The 22,494-nt window shown below is 38.6% G+C and overlaps 1 protein-coding gene and 1 pseudogene across 1 annotated transcript; both read right to left on the bottom strand.

The window, feature by feature from the left end:
• LOC107596309 (28S ribosomal protein S9, mitochondrial-like) overlaps positions 1–5,113 on the bottom strand; it is a 30,617-nt pseudogene extending 25,504 nt beyond the window's left edge.
• A 12,045-nt stretch (positions 5,114–17,158) lies between these two features.
• LOC107596308 (POU domain, class 3, transcription factor 3-B-like) lies at positions 17,159–20,275 on the bottom strand. Its single transcript, XM_016287002.1, has 2 exons — positions 18,443–20,275; positions 17,159–18,141 (listed from the first exon to the last, which is right to left on the bottom strand). The coding sequence occupies exons 1-2, from the start codon at positions 19,661–19,663 to the stop codon at positions 18,028–18,030; spliced, it is 1,335 nt and encodes a 444-aa protein (XP_016142488.1). The 5' UTR covers positions 19,664–20,275; the 3' UTR covers positions 17,159–18,027.
• Between the last annotated feature and the right edge of the window lie 2,219 nt (positions 20,276–22,494).

The raw sequence follows: 22,494 nt of genomic DNA, 5'->3' as shown, positions 1-22,494 counted from the left end.
AAATTCTACATTTATTTAAATGGGTTAAAAAAACATCACTGGTATCGGATCGGTATCTGTATCGGCCAATACCGAACCCTAGGTATCGGAGGCGAAAAAGGCGGATCGGAGCATCCCTAAAATAAATGCAGCCTTAGTGAGCATTAGAGACTTTACACATACATACATGCATACCTAAATAAAGGAATAGTTCACCTAAAAATAATCTACTTGGCTGTTGTTTGTAATCAGTATATTTTCTTTGCATTTGTGGAACACAAAATTAGATATTTTGCAGTAGCCCCAAGCTGATACTATCAATATAAATAAATTGTCACACTGCCAAGCTCCAATAATACGCTACATAAACGCAAATCATATAACTTGCACTATTTTCCAAAACATCTGAAACCTGTGCTTCAAGACACTCTCCTTTAAAAGTTCGCTCAAGTTGGAATTGTCAAAAATTTCTTCCCAATTTCAGTTGCATGGACTCTGTGAACGTCAGAGCCCACCTGACGGGTGCAAACGCAATGTGTGTGCGAGTAGACGAAAGACAGCGGGAGAAGGCAGGTGAGGCTTGCAGTCTTTATTAATTACTTCCTCCTGGCAGCGCTTGCTGTGCAGCTGTTTCACACCTTCAGTGCATTCACGGGAACGTCATGTCGGCTGAAGCGCTTGGCAGACACGCCGGTGCCAGCTCAGGCACAGACGCCCCATCCTGTACTTGCTCTGTGCCCTGCAGTCGCAGCCATTTTCCACCCCTTACCCAAAGATCAGCTGGCAGAGGGACGGTACGTGTCAGCTTCTTTTAGCCACACTTAATCTGAGGACTCAATTCATTAATGGTGACAGAGATTGGGGAATAATGCTAAGAATCGAGAAATTGGACCAAATTAGTTGGATCAATCAATTACGGCCATTTCTGTCTGGCACAGAATAAAACATTGGACATGTTTGTAAATATATGCCAATTTTTAAGCAGGTCCAAGATGCTTCGCTGTGACACCAGCTGATGACGTTGCTTTTAGCTCAGAGGAATCACAATGATATTGATGGTACCAGTCTTTGTGTTTCTAGTTTTCTTCCTTCCTTCTTTTGAGGCATGTAAGGAAACCAAATTCTCACGGTCAAAGAAAAACAGAATATATGCGGGTGATTTCTATACCTGGAAAGGTCATGTAAATTAGGAAAATTTTTAAACTTCATGGGCTTTTTATAAGGAACAAACACTATAGAAATTCTTATCCAATAAACCACAAATGACTAAGAGTCATGTAAATTTATTGAGTAAAAACAGTGGGAAAATTAATAACATTTGGCTCTTAAAACTTGAAAAGTTACTTTTTTAATTTACAGAAACTATGAGTTCCTGTAGATTATAAGTTGTTTCGAAAAACAAAACTAGGACTAGTAGGCCTTTGAATATTGTTGTGGACAGTGGGATGGCTTGGAGTCGAAAAGGTTGAGAAATAGGGATGCACCGAATATTCGGCAACCGAAATAATTCGGCTGAAAATAGCAAAAAAAAATCTCTTTTGGTGTTCGGCCGAATAAGCGAAAAGGCCGAATAATATGTACCCGAACAATGATTAACGCGATCAAATAGAGGCATGCATTAATGCAGCAACTTGTTCCTCGTCAGTTGCTCAGTAACATTTTTGTGAATTTTTTTAAAGGCATGTGACAATGCGATACGTGCGACAAACATCTTCCCAAATTCGTAATGAGAATCATTTATAAATCTGCATGCTGTTGTCAACAAAAAGAAGCACTGAGATCTTCCTGCGGTTTTCTGCCAAAATAAAAGCCGAGAAAAAGCAACAACTCCATCGACATTCATAAATGACAGTATTGTAACTTTACTGTCGTTCTGTAAAATAAAATAAAGACAATAATAATTACCCTACAACAGCTCTATTAAAACATTTATTATAACATTAACACATAGTATTCAAATTGGGATCTGTAATATATTCTAATGTTTTAAAAGAAGTCCCTTCTGCTCAGCAAGGCGGCCTTTATTTGTACAGTAAAAAAATACATGCCTGATTCAAGTCTCAAAAATGGCCAAAAGACAGGATACATTTTCTAAAATAAAAATAAAAAGTTTGTGGTAAACAGCCACGGATCAGTAGCGGACTCCTGTGAATAAATGTCTAAAAATCCTGATTGGAGTATCACTATAAATAGTTATAAATGATAAAAAGAAGGCTTTAAAGAGATCGGTATTGGTGATCGGTATCGGCAGATACTGCTTTCTGTGATCGGCCTCAAAAATCCTGATCGGAGTACCCCTACTAACACCTGTCATAAATAAATAAAATAGACCATGCTTACAAATAATAACTTACCTATAACTCGCAAAATATCTTTTTGACTATGAACAAATGACAAGTCAGTTTAACAGCTGAAGCAGGAGAAGGTATACTTTGTCCATTCTCATATATAAACAAAAGTGTATGTGTATATATATATATATAGTTTAGCCGTCCCTGGCTTGGTTGGAAGAGGTGGGTCAGAGCGCGGTTCACTTATATATAGATCAGTGAGTATGAGCGCTAGGGCTGCACGATATATCGAAATATCGCAAATGTAAATATCGCAATATGCATATCGCAATGGCGTGCGATATTATCATTTTAATAATAGGCTACTTAAATCAAAATGTTGCAAAAGGTCAAAGTTTTAGTTTGACGCATATAGCAGAGAATTGCTTGGTTAAAAAGAGTTATTAAGTGCAATAAGTTGAAGAAAACAACTCTTTGCCGTCTTGTCTTGCTGTCTGACTCACACCTGAAGCGCGCGCACAAGCCGCATCTCGCACAGAGTATCTTCCGTTCTGCCGCACAAGTGCAAAATGCGCGCGCACACACAGAAAGACGCGTTTCAGTATCATTATACTGGATCTGTGCAGTCGGATTTAAAGGGACAGCAGCCTATAAATACGTGCTGCTGAATATGACACTAATGTTAATCAAACAACAAAACAGCTATAACAAAGATTAATCTAAATTTAATTCATACAGTAAACACTATGCAGTGTTATTTTACACTTAATTATTACATTTCTGTACCTGAATACGACTGTTTATTTTATCTATGCATTTCTTTTTTCTTTTACTGACTGTTCATTTGCCTTTAATCATGTTTGAACTTTCTCAGACTATAGTTTTTGCTGTGGTATATGAAGAAGTTTAAAGTGTGTGGAAAGCAAAGTTACAATGATATTGAAGTAGTGTCATTAATTTTTTTGTTTGTATGTTCACATTGATGTTAAATTACATTTTCATCACTTTTTAATTTCACTACTTTTTAAGTAAAGCTAAAACGAGTAAAGCCGCTTCTAGTGATTAGTAATAAATCTCCAGCACGTGCTTTCAGATGGAGCGGCATTTACTACACAGAGTTTATGTGTACTGACAAGCTACACAAAATCGCGTTCAAAATCGCAGGCGATTCATTGCCGATTTTGTGTAGCTTGTCAGATTTTAAATTTTTTTGCCCAGCCCTAGTTTGCACCAGCTCTGCAAATGGCACTCCAGTCACGTCACATTTATTTATATAGCACTTTATACAATAGATTGATTTAAAGCACACAGCTTTACAGTAAGAAAAAAAAAGTAAAAAAAAAGTTTTCAGTTAAAATTACAACTTGATTTTCTGCCATAAAGCAGCTGTCCAGTGTGGACCTAGCTAATCTTTTTAACAGTGAATGCAAAAATAAATAAATACAAATAAAAATAAAAAAATCATTACACTAAAAAGATAGTTTGGTTTGCATAGATTAAAGCTTGATGTAGCTCAGGACTGTTTTGATAACTATAACACTATAAGGTGTTTAAGAGAGCTAATGTTGTGAATCAAATAATTTAATCGAAAATAAAGGTCTTGGCACTTTATTTTTGTTCCATTTATAACTTACAAAAGGAGATGTTAAGCAGAATGAAGCATCATTCAGTCAATTACTTCTTCATACAGTTAACTAAATGGTGAATGAGAAAGTGAGACATCTCATTTTGTGTGCCAAATATATTTATTTGTATGGAAAAAATTATTGAAATTGAAATAGTAATATAATTGTTTGATATTTGATATTTATTGAAAGCTGAATTGATTACCTTGTTTTGTTTATTAGTTAGAATGTGTTACTCTGTATTTTAACTAATTGTAAAAGCAGAATAATAGAATAAAGCCTACTGATTAATTGGTGAAATAATCAACAATACTTCATATATATATATATGTATACATATATACACACATACACACACACTTACATATGTACAAAAAAAGAAGACTGAACATAGAATAGAAGAGAATAGAATAAAAATGTAACTCACATCAATATCCTCTGGGTCTTCCTCCATCATGTTGGCCAAGTGTCGTTTGCCAACTTCAAACTCCTCCACCTGTTTGTCGATGAACTCCTGTGTGAATTTCTGAGGCCCTGCTGCTGCCAGGTTCTTCTTCCATAAAGAGGATGACACGTAAAACTGGCAGCTGGAATTATGAAAAAACATAACAACAAATAAGAACCAATTTCTGTCAATTGCTACAAAGAACAAGGCTACAAGCAACCTTGGTGATCAAGCTCATAAAATAATGAAATATCAATAATAAGTACAGAAGAAATAATCTAAACAGTAAAGGTTTTATTTTATTATAAATAATATTCAAAATAAAAGTAATGATGATTCTCTTGTTTTCAATTCTGAATTAAAACTGCATCTGTATTATCTACTAGCTGGCTGGGGCAGAGGACATCAAGCCATACCGTATTGCATAAAATACACAATATAAACCGTTCAAATAGTGCAGGTTATTAACGCAACATGAATGCAATGAAACGGGAGGATAGCACTCCGTCCTGTCAATCGACATGTTTTATACAGACTCCAAAAGCACTGTACAGTTACAAGGATATGATACTCTCAGCAGCATCACTACCGAACATGACTGACTTGTCGCAAAAACAGCACTGTACCGGAGCAAAAATAAGAAGGCATTTCACCTGCGTGACCATCTTTGATCGGGGCACACACACATTCTTACCGCAGCTCCTATTCTTCCATAAAATCGACCTCACGCCTCTGCAACCGGAGGCAGCCATGTTTGCACGACTACTCGCACTTAGACAAAGAGCTGTGTGGTTTTAGAGATCGAGAAAGGAATAGCAAATTCCACAGGCTGAAATGTGGAAATTGTGTCTTTTGAGAAAAAAAAAATGGGCTAGAAGTGGCATGACATGAGAGGGCAAGAAAAAGGAGAGAAAAAGAGCGAGATGGGCCTGGATTCTTTAAGCTTTAGTGGTAAGATGCAGGCTTATTCCAGTCATAATTTCCATCATGCTTTTCCTAATATCCTTACTGGCTCGTGATGGGATAAGCACATCTCACAGCGTGTGTCATTTTCACCTTAAAGCTTTCACACTGCTTACAGCGTCCATTGTGGCTGACACAATCAGCCATAGGGGCAGTCTGCTTAAAACTGCTTTTCCTCTGGTATTTTGCACGCTATATCTCTCATTCCATTCATGAGGGATTTATGAGAAAACATCTTAGTGGTTACAAACAGCACATGCTTTCTGTTAAGACTTGGTCTAATGATTTTGTTTATTTGGGGCCAGTGCCAAAGTAAATGGCAACTGTCCAGAGATTTTTGAAATAGGCTTTATTTAAAAAAAAAAGAAAAAAGGAAATATTGCGACAAACACTACAAATGTGTTCTTATAAGTTTGCATAATGTGATGCAAAGTGGCTATTTCAATAGCAATGAATATAGCAAGGCTATTATTTAACCGTCTAGCATACAAGTTCACTCATACCCATAACTCATTCGCATATAAGCGTAAGCCACAATTTAGGAAGGCGCAACACAGGCCGATATTACAATAATGAATCAAATATGAATAGTTCGCCGATGCAGGGAGCACCATTGATCGATACGAAGACATAACAGCTGGAGAGGAGTGAGTGTGGTAAAAGAGTGAAAGAAAAACAACAGATTTCTCTGTTCCCCCTTTAACACACACTTGCATTCGGGTGCAAATGTGTGAGTATCTGTGTGTGTGTGTGTGTGTGTGTGTGTGTGTGTGAGAGAGAGTCTTTGTCGTGGGTGCCAGTGCTTCTTTCATGCCCCGGGGCCATGGAAACCGCCCCATGCCCCTACCCTGCATGAACTAGCACCTGCACTGATTGGCTGCTTATCTGTAGGGAGAAAGAAGAGGTAGAGAGGCAGTGATTGGAAAAGGCAGCCGGAGGATACGAGTGGGGCCCAAATGGTGTCCTCTCCTCAGAGACACAGACAGAATCCAGGAGAGACGTAATCCACAGAACACGCTCGGCCCAGGGACGCAGACGGAGCAGTACGATGCACACATATGTAATGCACACACAATCAACTAAGCCTAAATAATAAGTATGCAGGAGCGAAATCAAGACACAAAAGTGTAACTCTGGCAGAGCCTGCTCTTAGGAAATCACTGTTTTATTTACATTGTTTTTCCAGAACGGGCTTATTTAGGAAATGGACTTTTAATGAAACAGTCCTTCAAGCGAAGCCATTCTAATGCCGAATCCTCCAGTATTGTTATAATGAAATGCTCCCGAGGCATCGGTGGAGAATGCTTATCCAGATTTCATATCTGCCCTCCGACAGCCATGGAAATCATCCGGCTGATTATCAAAGAGCCGTGCAGTGGCCTTTAATTGATAGCAAAAGCTCTATAATAAATAGAGACATTTTGCTGAGGAGCGGAGAGAAGCTGAACTGCCAGTGATTACCTGCTGGAATCAGGCCTCATCAATATCAGCCTAATTACAAAGCACTTCTGGCAGTGCGTGAAACAAATCGACCGCCGCAGCAGATTGGGCCGTGGCCACGGACGTCCACAGATATTAGGGCTTTTAGCAATGGGCCTGTGGGGGGCTACCTGAGTATTGCTCCCCACACACTGCTGATAAGGAAGAATGGGGCGATTTAGATCAGTGAAGTGCTTTGCTTCTGCCAGCTCTGCTAATGCCTCCTTTGCAGGCTTATGTGGTCATGGGGCTACAGCCAGAACTTGCACGTTTTTCTCAGCGTATTTCTATCTCATTCATCTCATGTTGAACACCTCGGTTCACAGACACTGCATTTGTTACACAGACAGTAATGACAGATCAGAACAGGGATCTGTCAGCTTTGTGTTATGTGTGTAAGCCATATCCCATGTGAGTCTCTTTCACTCTCAGATGGAACCACTTTGTAGGCCTATTCAGCCCCCCAGCCCCCCAAACACACACACACACACCAGTGGAATGGCTGTATTGGGTTTCCAGCCTGAGACAAGTTGAAGGGTTCCTTCCCTGCTTCCCATGGAGGAAAAGAGTGTGCCAGTGTCTTTTCCCCCCTCCTTCATCTTGCGTCTGTCTTTTTTTCCCCTAGGTAAGCGTCTGAGGTGGGGTCCCGGTGGCGAGTACAGGAAGGAAGCCATTACTACGCAGTGTGGAGAAAGAGGCTGTGGGATGCAGCTGCCCGTCGCTTGGGAGGAAGAGGTTCAAGACCCCAGACAGGACGGGAGTAATACGACCCTCTGGAGTAGCTGAGACAGACCTTAGAAAAACTTCCTACCGCTTCATCTCATGAACATTTCCTGCTAATGGACGTGCCCTGCAAGGGGCACCCCTTCGTCCTGCCAGCTTTAACTACATTCCCAGCATAATATACTTCTTTGATCCAACATATTCGTTTTGGGGATTTGTTCATACAATCAGGGATAATGTTTGCACTCTATCTTTTAATTGCTAGTGCACAGCAACATTTGTGCACACAATTATAAACACTTTAAACAACAAAGTTGATTCCAGCAGTGATATTGGTGAAAAGTCGCTACCAATCAGACATAAAGAGTTGCTCTAAATGAGACTGGGATAATAAGGACCGGGAGTCTTGAGACATCTCCCTCTGATGAGAGGACACCGGCTCTCTGGCTACTGCTGGGCTCCCCAACATCTGCGCAGGCAATTTAAACCCACTGTAGACTGCAAAGGTTAAACCACTAAAATCTAATATTTGCCTGGAGGGGGTCATGGCACTGCAATTACTAGGTACAATCGGCAGAGCTAATCAGTTCGCCTGGCTTGCAGGGGGCCGGGGTTGGCGAACGGGCCCATGATCAGAGCCTCTGTCCTCTCGCTGTTCTGTTTACTTATTAAACTCCATCTCGTGTTCAAGGAGCCGCGCGGCTGCCCTCAGCCCTCTACACAGGGGGCAAATTTAGCTCCCAACACTCTCAGATATCGCCACACTTCACAAGAATTCATGTTAATCAGTAGTTTTGTTCTTTGGTCTGTGAGAGAAAAGGGATAAATCTGGCAGTTATTAACAAATATAATGCTCTTCACGTAAGACAATCTACTGATGATGTTAACCTGACCTGAGAATGAGTTCCGAGATGTTTTTGTTCATACTTTGTGAAGTAGTTGCGTTATTATATTCTTTGATATAGTGATATTCTCTTTACAAAACCAAATATAGGATTAGAGCATAATGCATTATGATTGTCTAGCCTACACCCCTTTTGAACGAGGCTCAGGGAACAATTACGGATAATTAAATATGTGCCAGTACAGAAAAAAAAGATAATTATGTCCTTTGTGTATTACACCAATTAATTACTATTATTTCTGGGAGTAAAGCCTTTAATGACTTGAGAATCTGCACATACAACACTTGCGAGTGCACTTCAGATGCCTAACCAAGTTTTCTACATTTCTTCTCTTCATCTTTTTCTTCATGCATTTCTGTCAGGTCACTTTTAATGTTCAAGGTTAATCACTCTCGAATCAAAACCACGGTGAGTGAGTTTACACTGTCCGCCTGCCCAACGGTGAGTGGATTAGTTGAATCTCTGCCATCTGGGGTTGGTGAATGAGTGACCAGGTGTTAACTCTCCCACACCTGGAGTTGTCCTAACGAGGGCTGCTGTAGAGCACCTTTGAGCCTTTTACTCAACTCAACTCAACTAAATTTTTATTTATAAAGCCCTTTCAAAACCATTAAAATGGACCGAAGTGCTGTCCATGAGTAAAAATAATACTAAAATACATTCAATCATAAAATAACAACAACACATAACATCAAGAAAAACATGCAGCCAATCCCTCACAATTCTCCGACCTAATTAAACGCCGAAAGCTTGATAAAATAAGTAGGTCTTCAAGTCCTTTTTAAAAATGTCCATGCTAGCCGAGGATTTGATCAAAAATGGTAACACATTCCAGAGAGTAGGAGCCGCAACAGAAAAAGCGCGGTCTCCACTACGCCTCAACCGAGACCGTGGGACGGTTAGGAGCATATTCTGAGAGGAGCGCAGATGTTGTTGAGACTGGTAAGAAATTAACATGTCCTTTATATACTCAGGAGCCTGATCGTGTAATGCTTTATAGACAAACATTAACACCTTGTACTGTATTTTGAGAAAGGGAGATTATCCTCATCTCCCTTTCTCAAAAGAGTTACAGAAGCCATTTAGGCTACCGACAACTTTCTTTCACAACAAGACTTGAGATTGACTTGTTTTGTCTTGAGATTGAAGTCAATTATAGTATCTTCTGTTTTATTGTAGAAAACCCAATGAACCTGCTGCACATGCATGCAAACAAATTTTCACCCACTCTCTCACACTTACTCTTCTTATCTGGAAAAGATTTTCCAGTGGTGCATTACTGATCTCTGTTTAAGCAAAAGAGCTGTGGCATCCATTCACAGTGATCTATTTATTGGCTTTAGGCAGTAATACCTAACCTAGGAAATGTGGGTCCAATTATTAGTAATCTATTAAACCCTGAAACCTATAAATGGTTACACTGCAACCCTCTGACCTAAAGACGGCTCAGATGCTCTATGCTATAAATCCCTACCTGGTTAATGAGACATTGAACCTAACAGCCCTTCTGCCACAGCAGGGATGCCGCTTGCATGCGTGCGTTTTGGGACAGTGGGTGTCATGCAGGCTGCTGCCCCTCCTGATCTAAGCACTATTGACAAATCCATCAAAGAGGTGGTGCATCAGCTCCCTACAAGCCCGCTCCAAGCAGCCAAAGCTTTGACATGCTGTCACCTTGGTAACTGCTGCTGAAGTGAATGGCCTGCTGTGATAGCTGACCTCGGTTGGCGGACCGCCATGACACAGAGGCAGGCGTGTGGATGGAGATGTCACCAGACCCCTGAGGACCATCGATCCCCCCTACATCTCCACCACAATCCATCCTGATCCAGGCTAAATTTATTCCTCTCAAACAAGAGCGTGGCAACTTAACATTTGTGATCAGATCGCATGTGGAAGCCATGGATTTGAGTGATTAATGGAACTCCAATTAGCCTCAGTCTGGGAGGGAGCTGCAAAAGACAGAGATCCTCAAAACTGGAGACTTGGGAACAAATACAAAGTTACATGGTGTTATTGAGAAGCACTTTACCACTGAAAACTGCAATAAACTAACAACATTTTCCTTAAGGCCTCATACTGTTAATATTAGTAAATTACTTTCTGTATTTTGGATAGAACAAATCTTATGGCTTGGATGAAGGCTTCTTGCAAAACTTGTTAAAAAGGAAGCAATTTTTTCACATTTTGCAATCAAATAATAAATACTAATAACTGGCCATAATTACATTGATTGAATGGAGAACGTAATAAAAATCTTGTCAGTCACATGGTCATACAAAATGATGTTGTATTATGATGAGTCTGATTTGCTTGTTGAAAAATGCTCACCCATTTCAAGGTGAATATTAGTTACATTATTTGTGTGTATTAAACATTTATAGGTAGATAATAAAAAAATACATTATAAATAACATTCCCAAAATCCAACAAAGATTTCTGACCAAAATGTACCTTATCATAATTTTATGTTTTTATATCTCACAGATGTTTTATGGGCTTTGTGAAATATAGTTTAATAGATCAACTTTGTATATAGGATACATATACAATACAATTTACATTGTTTCAGTTTCATATGAGCATGTAGTTCATTTGAAATAATCTCTGCATCCAACAATAGAAAAAAAATCATCTTCTGTCGAGGTGATATAGTAGACAGTTTCCTGATGATGTTTCTTTAAAAATTATTTAAAAAAACAAAAACAAAACAAAAAAAGCCAAACATGGACAATGTTTAATGTGTTTAGTTTAATCAACATATTGCTCAAATGTCATTTGCTAACGTTTATATAGGCCCATAGTCAGTACTATGAATGTACTTAAATATTTATGTACTTCTACAAAATGTTGCAGGTGTTTCTTGTGAAATTAATATTATTATTAAGAATATATAATCCCTCTATTGCAGTTAGTTAAGTTGTTCTTCAAAGTACACTTGTCTAAAGTTATAGGCCTATAAAAATGTCAGGTGGCATGCACGCTGCAAGGCGATTTCACTGGCACTTCATTAATTAATTAATTAATTCATTCATTCATTCATTCATTCTAATGCGCAGAGGCTTTGCAAAAATAGAAATGCATTAACTTGAATGCATTGTTTTGTGTCCTTTCTCTCCGATAAACTATGAAAGCAAGAAAGAGGCATTAAACGTATGAAAGTTTTTTTACTATAACTACTCAAATAACTGTAATTTTGGAAACGTACCGTACAGATTAAGTGCTAATAACGTTCTAATGCTTCGGTAAACCAGCCATGATCAGTTGGATTTTCGATAGGTTACCAGGTGGACGAGTAAAATGTACAGTCGAAAGTAGGCCTCTTGACATAAAGTGTCACTCTCAAGAACTTGAAAATCTTTTGAAAAACAAAAAACAAAACAAAACAACAACAGCAAATGGCAGCATTAGGCCTAATATCTAAATGTTTCCATTATCTACATTGCATGCTTATATATATATATATATATATATATATAAGCATGCATAAATCACGGGACGGACAACAAAAACGCCTTGTGTTTTGTAAAATCAGTTAACATGGCACATATTATTTTCTAATTGCTGCTACTACAACTATATTACTACTAACAACAACAATACTAGCCTATTTTTTATTACATTTGAATAAAATATTTTATTTAATAAAAGGTCATTTGAGTCCACAATTCATTGTACGATTAATTTACTGTCGAGTATAAACTAAATTTACAGAACAATAGAATAACTCTTTCTGGCCAATGGCTAATTAAATTAAATGTCAGTAGCCTATATTAGAGTTTGCAAAGCAACAAACTAGCTACTTTTTTTTATAAATGTAGATTAGCTTCATAACATCGTAAAAAGGCCTGGGAATTAAAGTAAACAAACAAGCGAGCAAACAAACAAACAAACAGGTTATAATAAAGACTCTTTATGTTATCTTACTATAGGCCTACATTCTTACTGCATCTATTAAAAACCTTTTTAGGTTTATCCTTTTATATGCCACCAAACAGTTTATGAACTGATTGAAGGTTATTTTAAATACATGAAATAGTCTCAACCCTAGTTCAGTGGCCCTTTTCCTCACCTGTCCGTCTCCTCGTCTTGTCCCTCAAAGCACAGAGACTTGAACTTCTCATTCTATAGAAAGGAAACCCCACACGTCACGTCACTCTGCATACATATTTCATTAAGCTCTATTCTCGCGCTCAAGAGAGACGGGGGGCACGGAGGGCCCAGCGCGCGCTGCATACCGCATGGGCATATGATCCGGAGCGATCAGTTTCTCCAGTGGTCCGAATGGTCCTTACAATTTTTTTAATGTTGCCGTGTTAGTTATGAATAAAGGCTACTTATTTATTTGCGTATTTGTTTTTGGGGTATTAAAATATACATTAATTTACGGTAGTCAGCACATAAGAACTCATTAGACACCACCAGGGACCCAAGTGACAGCAGTCTGCACAATTCTCTGTCTAAAGAGGCTGGATCTCAATGAGACGCCATGCAGTAATGCAAATCGTTACTATACAGGAAGGCGGAAAATACTACTTCTTAATAATATTACACCGATCTAATAGCCTACATAAAAAAAGCCAATAGCAAATAGGCTAATGAAGTGTAAATATAGCCTATATGTTTGGTATAGGTAAATGCTGCAACTTAACAATAAAGACACCACATACGTGGTCTAGTGTGGCTTGAGCAAAGCGCAAATGTGTCTGGTTATTGTTTCACATGAATTCAGGAGGCATGTGATGGAAATGCAATCTCTGGTTTGCAGAGGGGAGTAGCACCTGCGCCCGCTGAACATGAACGACGTTTAGAGTGTGCCTCCAGAGGGTGAGAGTGACTGGGGAGTGGCTGGTCCTCCAGACAACACAACTGGGGACTTCCATGGAGTTCTGAGGGCCCTTACTTATGACACGCTGCGGCAGCTGAAGTTAGTCTAAGTACAGCATTACAGCATGTACAGTGACTGAGACTGTGTGCTCTGAAACCTATTTTTGATTTAAAATGTTTATGCGTTTTAACTCGAATATATTTTAAGTAAATACAGAAAAGATGATACTGTTGTTACTTGTTAATAACCAAGCTGACATTATTATTTATTGTTATTATATTATTATAACTATTATTATTGTCGTTATTTTTTCATGTTTTAATATGTTCACACAATATGTGTAATGAGTATGCAAAATGGATAGGCCTACATATATATATATATATATATATATACATACATATATATATATAAATGACAACAATAAGAATTTCATTACTATGCAGAATTCATAAATGTATAAAACACCACTTGCGCGTAACTAACTATTCCTCGTGTTAAGTGGTCGACTATTTTGAGAAGTAAATACTTAAAAAAAAGAAACTGAATAAATAGTAAAAGTAATAGTAATAAGTCTATACAAGGAGTAAACATTTCACAGGGAAATAATACTTTTATAATTTGACAACCTTATTTTTAAATACACTGTGACAAATGACGAATATAAAAACCAAGGATTCTGCCAAGAGTACCAAAATGTAGTGATTTTGGATCATAGCAATACAGATATTTGAAAGTTACAGCCATTACCGCTTATTACCAACATAATGACAATAGAACTCATCGATTACATTAACATTAGCCTACCTTTTTTGACACTGATCAAAACAAGTGTTTGTGTTCGTTTGTTCAGTTAAGAGACCACGTTGTTCATTCTGTACAAAATATCTAATTGGTTATTCTGATATTATATGAGATGTTCAAAGTGGAATTCTGTTTACACATTGTAAATTGCATTTATAGCACATATATATCTTAGTGGGTGCCTACCAGTCTGATATCCTGTTTAAAATTACTCGTTAAAGATCTATTGACAAGTAATTATGACCCCAAATTAGCGTACATTTATGAATAGTATTTAGAAAATTAAAGTAGGCCTATATCAAACATTATTTTACGATAGTAGCTGGATTCCCAGCGATATGGCATTCACTCTATTATTATTATTATCAAATATATTTATTATTCATTTATATATTTATATCATTATTATTTTAAAATTGCACATTTTCTACAATTATGTTTTCAATGTGAGTTCTGGAAAAGTTTATGGAGTGTGACACATTAGCATGTAGTAGTCGAGGTAGGCCACTACCGTATAGCTGTATTCTGATTTTTCAGTCACTGGTCAAGTTGAAGCGTCTTTCCAAAAGTACCGGTGTAACGTTATATAGCCTATTACTGCTACAAATATACACATATATTAGAGTTACTTGGACTTCGGGTTCAGTGTTAACATTCTGTTGACAGTGACACAATTGTAGTTTTTTTTAATAGGAAGGTTTGGCAAGAAATCATAAATGAAATAAAATAAATGTTATTTAGGCTAAAACGTGGGGGTAGAAAAAGTGTAAATGTGACTGCACGTGCACGAAAACTGCTCGATTATTTATGAAAGACCCTCATACTTACAAAACTAAAAGGCTTATAATAATCTGAGCTGCTTTTATAATCCGTAAAATTTACCAAATAATTTCTGCTATACAACGGCCCGGACCCTGAGTTACAAAAATAAATAAATATGTAGCCCAAGTAAATAAATAAATAAAACGAAAGAAAGAAAGAAAGAAAGAAAGAAAGAAAGAAAGAAAAAGAAAATAACCTGGTAATTTTTCTTCATATAGGTAAAATCATATAGGCCTAGTTCTTTGTTATATTTGATCAGCACTGAATACATCTGAGCACGTGGGTCGAAAGTCATGTGACAGCACTATGGAGTTTAGTGCAGTTTGTCATGAGCATGCTTAACATATTCCAGGCCTCCCTGCAAACTACAGAAAGCTAAATTTGAGTAAATTCGAAAATTAAAATACCATTTTCTGTATTTAAGCCATGCTAATACCCGACAGAAAACTATAGGGTCATTGGACATCAAAAATGATGTTGAAGACAGAACCCAAAATGTGTTTTTCCCCCCAGACATTTTCCTCGACACCTAAAATCTATTTAATAAATAATACTGGCAAACAACGCGATCATGCAGCAATCATACACATTAGCTGATTTTCCCCCTCAAAATGTCTACATTTTAATTATGAATTAATTTAGCGTACTTCTCAAAGACAGCATTAACTCGGGTCGCACAAAATCAGTCTGAATGTCAGACTGGCACTCTTATTATTAGCGACAAAGAGAAGGGATGCATACTTCTATAACATTGATTGAATTTAGTTGCTAAGCAACTAGTGTATGGGAATTCATCCGCGAAATTTAAATCTTGGAGAGAAGGAATTGCGTGTTTTGCTGAATAGTCATCTTAAGAAAAAGTTGAAGCGATCACACTCTCGTTTTTGCACGTGTACAAACCACTTCGTCCGTTTTATTTATGAGGCCTAGCTCAGAATAATTTCATCCTCAGTATTTGGCTTACATAATGTTAGGGATATAGCATTAACTCATTTTATGACATGTTTTTACCGATTAAAGTTTACAGCATAAATTATATTATATACAGGCCTGTTTGTTAGTATTGGGGGCATTGGCAATCCGTTGTGAAATTAAGTAATCTGATTTATTTTTACAAGCAACACAGAAAATTGGCATAAGATGTTTGCGAGACTAAATATAAAATAACATAATAAATAATAAAAACAATACCATATTTAGGTTATCACACGATGCATGAAGCAGGCGCGCAATTCAGAGAGAAATTGAGAAATTCACTTGTTGAGAAAAAAAATTGACTAAATGTTATAATATTTTGCTATTCCTAAACACCTCGAAAAAAATGCAATAAAAAGCCATGCATGTGTAAAATGTCCGTAAACACGTGTTTTAGTTTTCAGGGTTATGTACTGGGACTGTGCATGATTTAAAAAGTGATTGTTTAGCAATATTTAGATTATATTTAGATAGATAGATAGATAGATAGATAGATAGATAGATAGATAGATAGATAGATAGATAGATAGATAGATAGATAGATAGATAGAGAAGATAGATAGAGAAGGCGTTTGCAAAAAGCAGACCTGTGTAATTCTGAATAAAATTAAGTCCAAAAACATGGTGATTGGGTTGATAGAAGGCATATGGATTTGACAGTTGGCATGAACGCTATAAAACAGGTAGCCTACACTACACAAAAGTGCGTGACACAGTAAACACTCCACCTCCACAAGCGATCAACTTTTCTGTGCTTTCTCTCGTGAGATTTACTGAACGTTGCTATCTCTATTACTTGTCACAGAGACACATTTCACCCTGCTAACAAAATGGTTGTACACTGAAGTAATTTACACTAAGGTGACACTTACATTAAGGTGACACCTTTGCTGGTTTGTCTAAGAGGAGAATGTTAGCTTAATAGAAATTCTAAAAGTTGTAGAAATGCAAAACTCTGTCGAAAAAATTCTGTCGAGGCCTACACGATTGCCACGTTACACTGATCTGTTTTATTTATTTTATAAAAATGCATTGTGTGAAATATTTATATGACGGTTGTATTATAATCAAACATATCTATATTGCTGGCATAATATTAGAAAGGCTTGGTTTTCGAGTGTTATTTTCTATTCTGCATGTCATAACATAAGGCTATTAATATTCAGCAGCTATCATTTTAAAATGCATTTGGCTAAATATTGCTCAAATATTGCATCCTATAAAAATTAGAAACAGCTACGATCTTAGGCACAACACACAATTTTGTTTCATTCTAACAAATTTATTGTTCTCGATCATCTCTTACGGAATCACTACTGAAATTAAATTACAGTCAAATCATCACATCAAAATATACCCTTATTACCTACTGTCAAAGTCAGCTCGTGTAGATTTGTGCTCTTTTAAAAATGAGAATACAAAATTAAACAAAACAAATAAGGTCAACAACGAAAACAGGGGAAAACATTTTACACAAGCCTGGGGGAAATAAATAATAACTGTTTGGAATAGTTCGTATGTATCCCGAATAAAATATTAAAACAAAGCATTTTAATGAAAAATATTAAGTAAATAATTCCGATCAGCATCTGATCTAATGAATCTATATTGCCGGCTTTACATAGTCTTGTTTATTAAAACCTACCAAAGAATACTGCTTGGAAATGGCAGCACATGAAAACATCCACAGCACCAGCTCTGGCCCACTTGGCAACGGATGTTCGCACTGAAGATTTTCAATGAGGTGCAGCTGCGGAATATTCAGTCTTTTCAAAAGTCATCTTTGATTTAAAGTTGTCCTCAAAAATCCACGTAAGATTCAGTTCTTTACATAAAAAAAAAAAAAACAATTTCAAAAGATGTGATCTTGGAGATCAGAAACTGAGAGCAGTCTTTTGTTGTTTTTGTGAGGATTGGAAGGCCAGGGGAAAAAATCCATTCCATATTTTTTGGATAATATCAAACCATGCAGTCTTCTCTGCCAAGTTGGATGGAAGCTTCGTGGATGCCACTGTTCTTCGCATTGTTTCAGCTGAATTTCATCCCTTTGTTTGAGGTTTAATGTCCCATAACAACATACACAATTGCCTGCGTCTTTTGCCTCTCAAACAAGACATTGGTGTAACAGGGTATGGGGGTAAAAGATTTTGTTGCTCATTGCTAATTTCTGTTATTTTTTCAGTTGAAGTTAATGCGCCAATATTACCTGGTGGAACGAACTTGTAGTTGTCACCCTCTGGTCGCCCGGTTCGCTCGGCCCAGTTAAACTTGCATCTTTTAAGTAATCTACTAAAAAATGTCCCTGAAAGAAAGAGCAGACACAACCTTTTAGGTTAAGACATTTAAGGGCCTGGAAGAAGATTAGCGGGCGGTTTAGGGTTGGGAAGGAAGAGGGGTGATTTGTTCTTGTGAGAAAAAAATATATAACACATCTGCAGTCTCAATATTCCCTCACAATCACAGTATCAAAATGTTTTGCTATCTTGATGATAGTCTGTGTTTTATCAGATATATATAAAATATTTTTAGTCTTGTATGCTGTTCTATGTCTCACTGAACATTCGTTTGCAGTCCATGGAGGGGGGCGGTGTATCTGCACTCACATTGCCGACCTGAGAATATACATCCTCCGGCGTCTGCGGCACTCCTGGGGGCGTCATCCTTTTCTCTTTCTGTCTCCGATTGCAAAACCAAACTCTCACCACCTCCTTCTCCAGCTGCAAGTTTTCCGCTAGAGAGGTTATCTCTTGGGCCGAAGGCTTGGGACATTTCAAGAAGTGACTCTCCAACGCACCTTTGACGCTCACTTCGATGGAGGTGCGCTTCTTGCGCTTCCTGCCCTGAGCCGCTATCTTGTCGATGCTGGTGGGGCTGCCTGTGGAAGAGTCTGCTTCCTCCAGCCATTTATTGAGCAACGGCTTCAGCTTGCACATGTTCTTAAAGCTGAGCTGGAGAGCTTCGAAGCGACAGATTGTGGTCTGCGAGAAGACGTTCCCGTACAGAGTGCCCAACGCCAAGCCCACGTCCGCTTGTGTGAAGCCCAGTTTGATCCGGCGTTGTTTGAACTGCTTGGCAAAGTGCTCTAAATCGTCCGACGTCGGCGCGTCCTCGTCGGAGTGCGGGTCGTGGCTGTTCACTCCGTGGTGTGTTTGCTGGTGATGTTGATGCTGGTGGTGATGGTGGTGGTGGTGGCTGCTGTGATCGAGCTCTGGGGTGTCGCCACGCACCAGACCCGGGTGTACTAGGCTTTGGCTGCCCGGCGGACTGAGCATGCCGTTCACCGTGAAGCCTCCAGGCTGCGAGTATATGAGGGACTGCTGCTGCTGTTGGCTCCCAGTTAGAGAAGGGATGTGGGCAGCGGTTGTGCTACACCAGGCACCCGCGTGAGTCTGGTGGGGACCTAAGTGTGGGGGTCTGTGATGCAGCGCAGTCCCAGAGTGCAAATCGTCTCTCCCCGAGTTATTTTTCACGTCCTGCTGCTGTTGCGGACTGCCTGTCATTCCAACGGGACTAGACGACCAATGCGATCCTACTTCAGCAGCGGCCACTGCGGCAGCTGCAGCCGCCGCTGCAGCGTGAGGCAAGGACGTCACCCACTGGTGAGCGTGGCTCAGCATATGTCCCCCGTTGCTCGCTGCCATTGCGCTCTGCATGAAATCGCTTTGTACCATTTTAACCGCTGGGTCTCCTCTGTACCCACCGGACACTGAGGTTACCGCAGCACTGACCTGCTGCATCCCACCTCCGGAGTCCGAGTGCACGATCGAGCCGGACGATAATATACTACTGCTGGGTAGATAAGGGTTGGAAGCCGCTGTGGCCATTCCGCTAACCTTATGAATATGTTTGCAGATCACCCCCTCCCTTTTGCAGAAACTTTTTGAATGCAGGCAAATTATTTCTCATGAATTATTCAAATGTTAAAAGTCTGACTTGTGTTTTGGCAAACACCATCAACAAAAAAGCAAAGAGAAAGATATTGTAGGCGAGAGGACGAAATCCGTTTCTTGAATAATTTGTGCATTCATATATTTCGAACATGAATGATTGAAACGATAAATTCCACTTTTATGTCAGCGTTGAAAACCCCTCGGAAGTCAAACAGTCCTTCGATCTATATTTTCTTTTTAAATAGTCTGAAAACAAATAAAAAATGAGAGATTAAAAATAGTTTCAAAACTTTGTCCCGCAAGAAACTTCTGGCGCTTGAAGAAGTTGTAATATGCCCTTAAAATAATAAGTCCAAACGTATGTTCCGTTACCGAGTGGAAAAATATTAAACGTGGTTCTTCCTCAGTTCTTTTGTTTTTTAGCCGCAGCGATTTCACTTGCGCCGTCCCTTTATTTCTTTTCTTTTGCAGATTCTTTTATGGTGCTGTAAAGTCTGTCTCTTTGTTCTGTTTTGATGTGTTTAAACCTGCCAAACCGCTCCAGTTGAAGTACAATCCAGTATTACAGTGCAAAGCAGTGTTGCATGCCTTCTTTCTCATTCGCTTGTTCTCCCTCCCTCTCTTTCTCTCTCTCTCTCTGACAGTTAGCTCCGTCCCTCCCTCAGAGCTCGAGGACACGCGAGTGTTTACCCTGTGCTGCGTACATCGTCCACGTCTTTTCCCCAAATAAAGGAAGTCGGGTGAACGGCTCTCGTTGATTGGATAGCACGGGCAAGATTGACAGGTCTAGAGAACTCGCTTCAGGCACTTAGGCCCCCCTCCCGGCTATTCCAATTGGTTGCTTTTGAATTTAAATACATAAATCAAGACAAATGACTGAAAACTCTAAAGAATGTGGAAATGTATCAATAAATCCCCATTTAAGTACAATGTCCCATAGTTTTAGTGAATTATTTTGGCGAATCATTGACAAGACAGTGTTACCGTTAGTCGGCTATTTCTCAGGGCCATAATAAAATAACAACACATAGCCTAGTTCTATTTTCAAGCCTTAGATAAGAGTAATGAACAGTGAAGTCTAACAAATACAACAGATCGTGTTCTAATGGAAATTTCGAAATAGCTAGGTCTTTTGAAAAGCACTGAAATCGCACTGGCTGCATTTATGTTTACAATCATTTCACTCTTATTGACAAAATTAGGTCTAAAATATAGTTTCTCTCTCAACTAGTCTGTTGCAATTTTTAAACTCAACTAAGCAAGATAATATAAATATATCGACGCAATAACCATCGCTAATATCGATTAATTATTATTATTTTTTTCTGAAACGTCGGCCTCTCAAGAGTTAAGGAGATGACTGTGCGATGCTTCCAAGCGGAAACACAGAGTGCAAGGCAACTCAACGCAAGAAAGGCATGGGGAGAAAGTGGCAACCAAAACGGATGCAAACTGAGCAGTCCTTTGGGGATTTGCAAGAAACGTCTTTTAATTTAACTACCAAGATCGACTGACGATAGGGCAAACACGACACTCCTTTTCAAATTTGACGCGGAATTGTTTAGACGTTACCATCAGACCCCTACAACATATGGATTCACCCAGTGGTATAAATAAAAAAGTCCAAAGAAAATTTAGAGTGATTGACATACGGTCACCCCAGCTTCAGTATACAAGAGAGGTGTGACACTTGGTGTCAAGGGATCTCCTTGTTTATGAACTATACTGCTAGAATAATAACCTAGGTATCATAACAAAGACAGGCAAAACATGTTAACCAATGCTCCATTTTACACCAATAATCATTCTAAAAAGCTATTCTGACAGAAAAGCTTATTTTAGATTTCATGCAGTATTGATGTATAACAACACTGAATCAGGTTTTGTAGAAAACCCAAGAGAGGACTCCGCACTCCCCTTCCCAGAAGATTTCATTTGGATCAGACTCAAAAACCGAGAGAACCTCGTGGATTTGTTTACATTGAATGGCAAAGTAGGGCCACCGCCACGGGGCTGTCTATTCATTAATTTCCAGCAGATTTTGGTCTAAATTACTGCTATGCATTTCATACTGCTCGCTTTCAAAGAACGTCTCGTGCGGCCATAAGAAACGTGATATCCAGTATGAGGAAAGGGATTCACTCACTCTGAGGAGTCAAAGCAATATCAAATGTTCAAGCCTTCGACTTTTGAAGTTGAATGTTTTTTATCTGAAAAGTAGGCTGTTTATTATTTATTTGTTTATGTAACAAGGTCCCCGTGTTCCCTGCTGGGGAGATCATTTACGCTTGACAGTGACGTATGGGGGAGTATTTTGTCACCAGCAGGTGTCGCGCTCAGTCAGGATGGTAAAAGCGCTAATGGTGAGTAATTGGGGTATTGTCCTTGATTATTGATTTATTCTTTTTTTTTTTATTAGGAGCAGCATAGGGTACTGATATCGTAAACTGATACCTGTTGAAATCATAATGCGAAAACCCAGCTCCGCAGAATTAATTTATTCATAAGACATTAATTCAAATGATTGTTAATGCTCAAAGAAACAATGTTGACCCTGCTCTTAGTTTTCTTCTTTTTTATGATTCAATGTAGTTTTCAAAAGGATTCTCTCTCTCTCTCTCTCTCTCTCTCTCTCTCTCTCTCTCTCTCTGTGTGTGTGCAACTGACAGATCCCTCTTAACTGTCCCATGTGGACTAACAATATCTCTTGGACATCCTATAACAGACACTGCACTGATTGCTGCTGCAGGTCACAGCAATAATCT

This window comes from Sinocyclocheilus grahami, unplaced genomic scaffold, assembly GCF_001515645.1.
Source record: "Sinocyclocheilus grahami isolate Dianchi unplaced genomic scaffold, SAMN03320097.WGS_v1.1 scaffold217.1, whole genome shotgun sequence".
Classification (NCBI taxonomy): Eukaryota; Metazoa; Chordata; class Actinopteri; order Cypriniformes; family Cyprinidae; genus Sinocyclocheilus; species Sinocyclocheilus grahami.
Note: the sequence above shows the minus strand (reverse complement) of the source record. Positions and strands in the feature narration are given on the sequence as shown.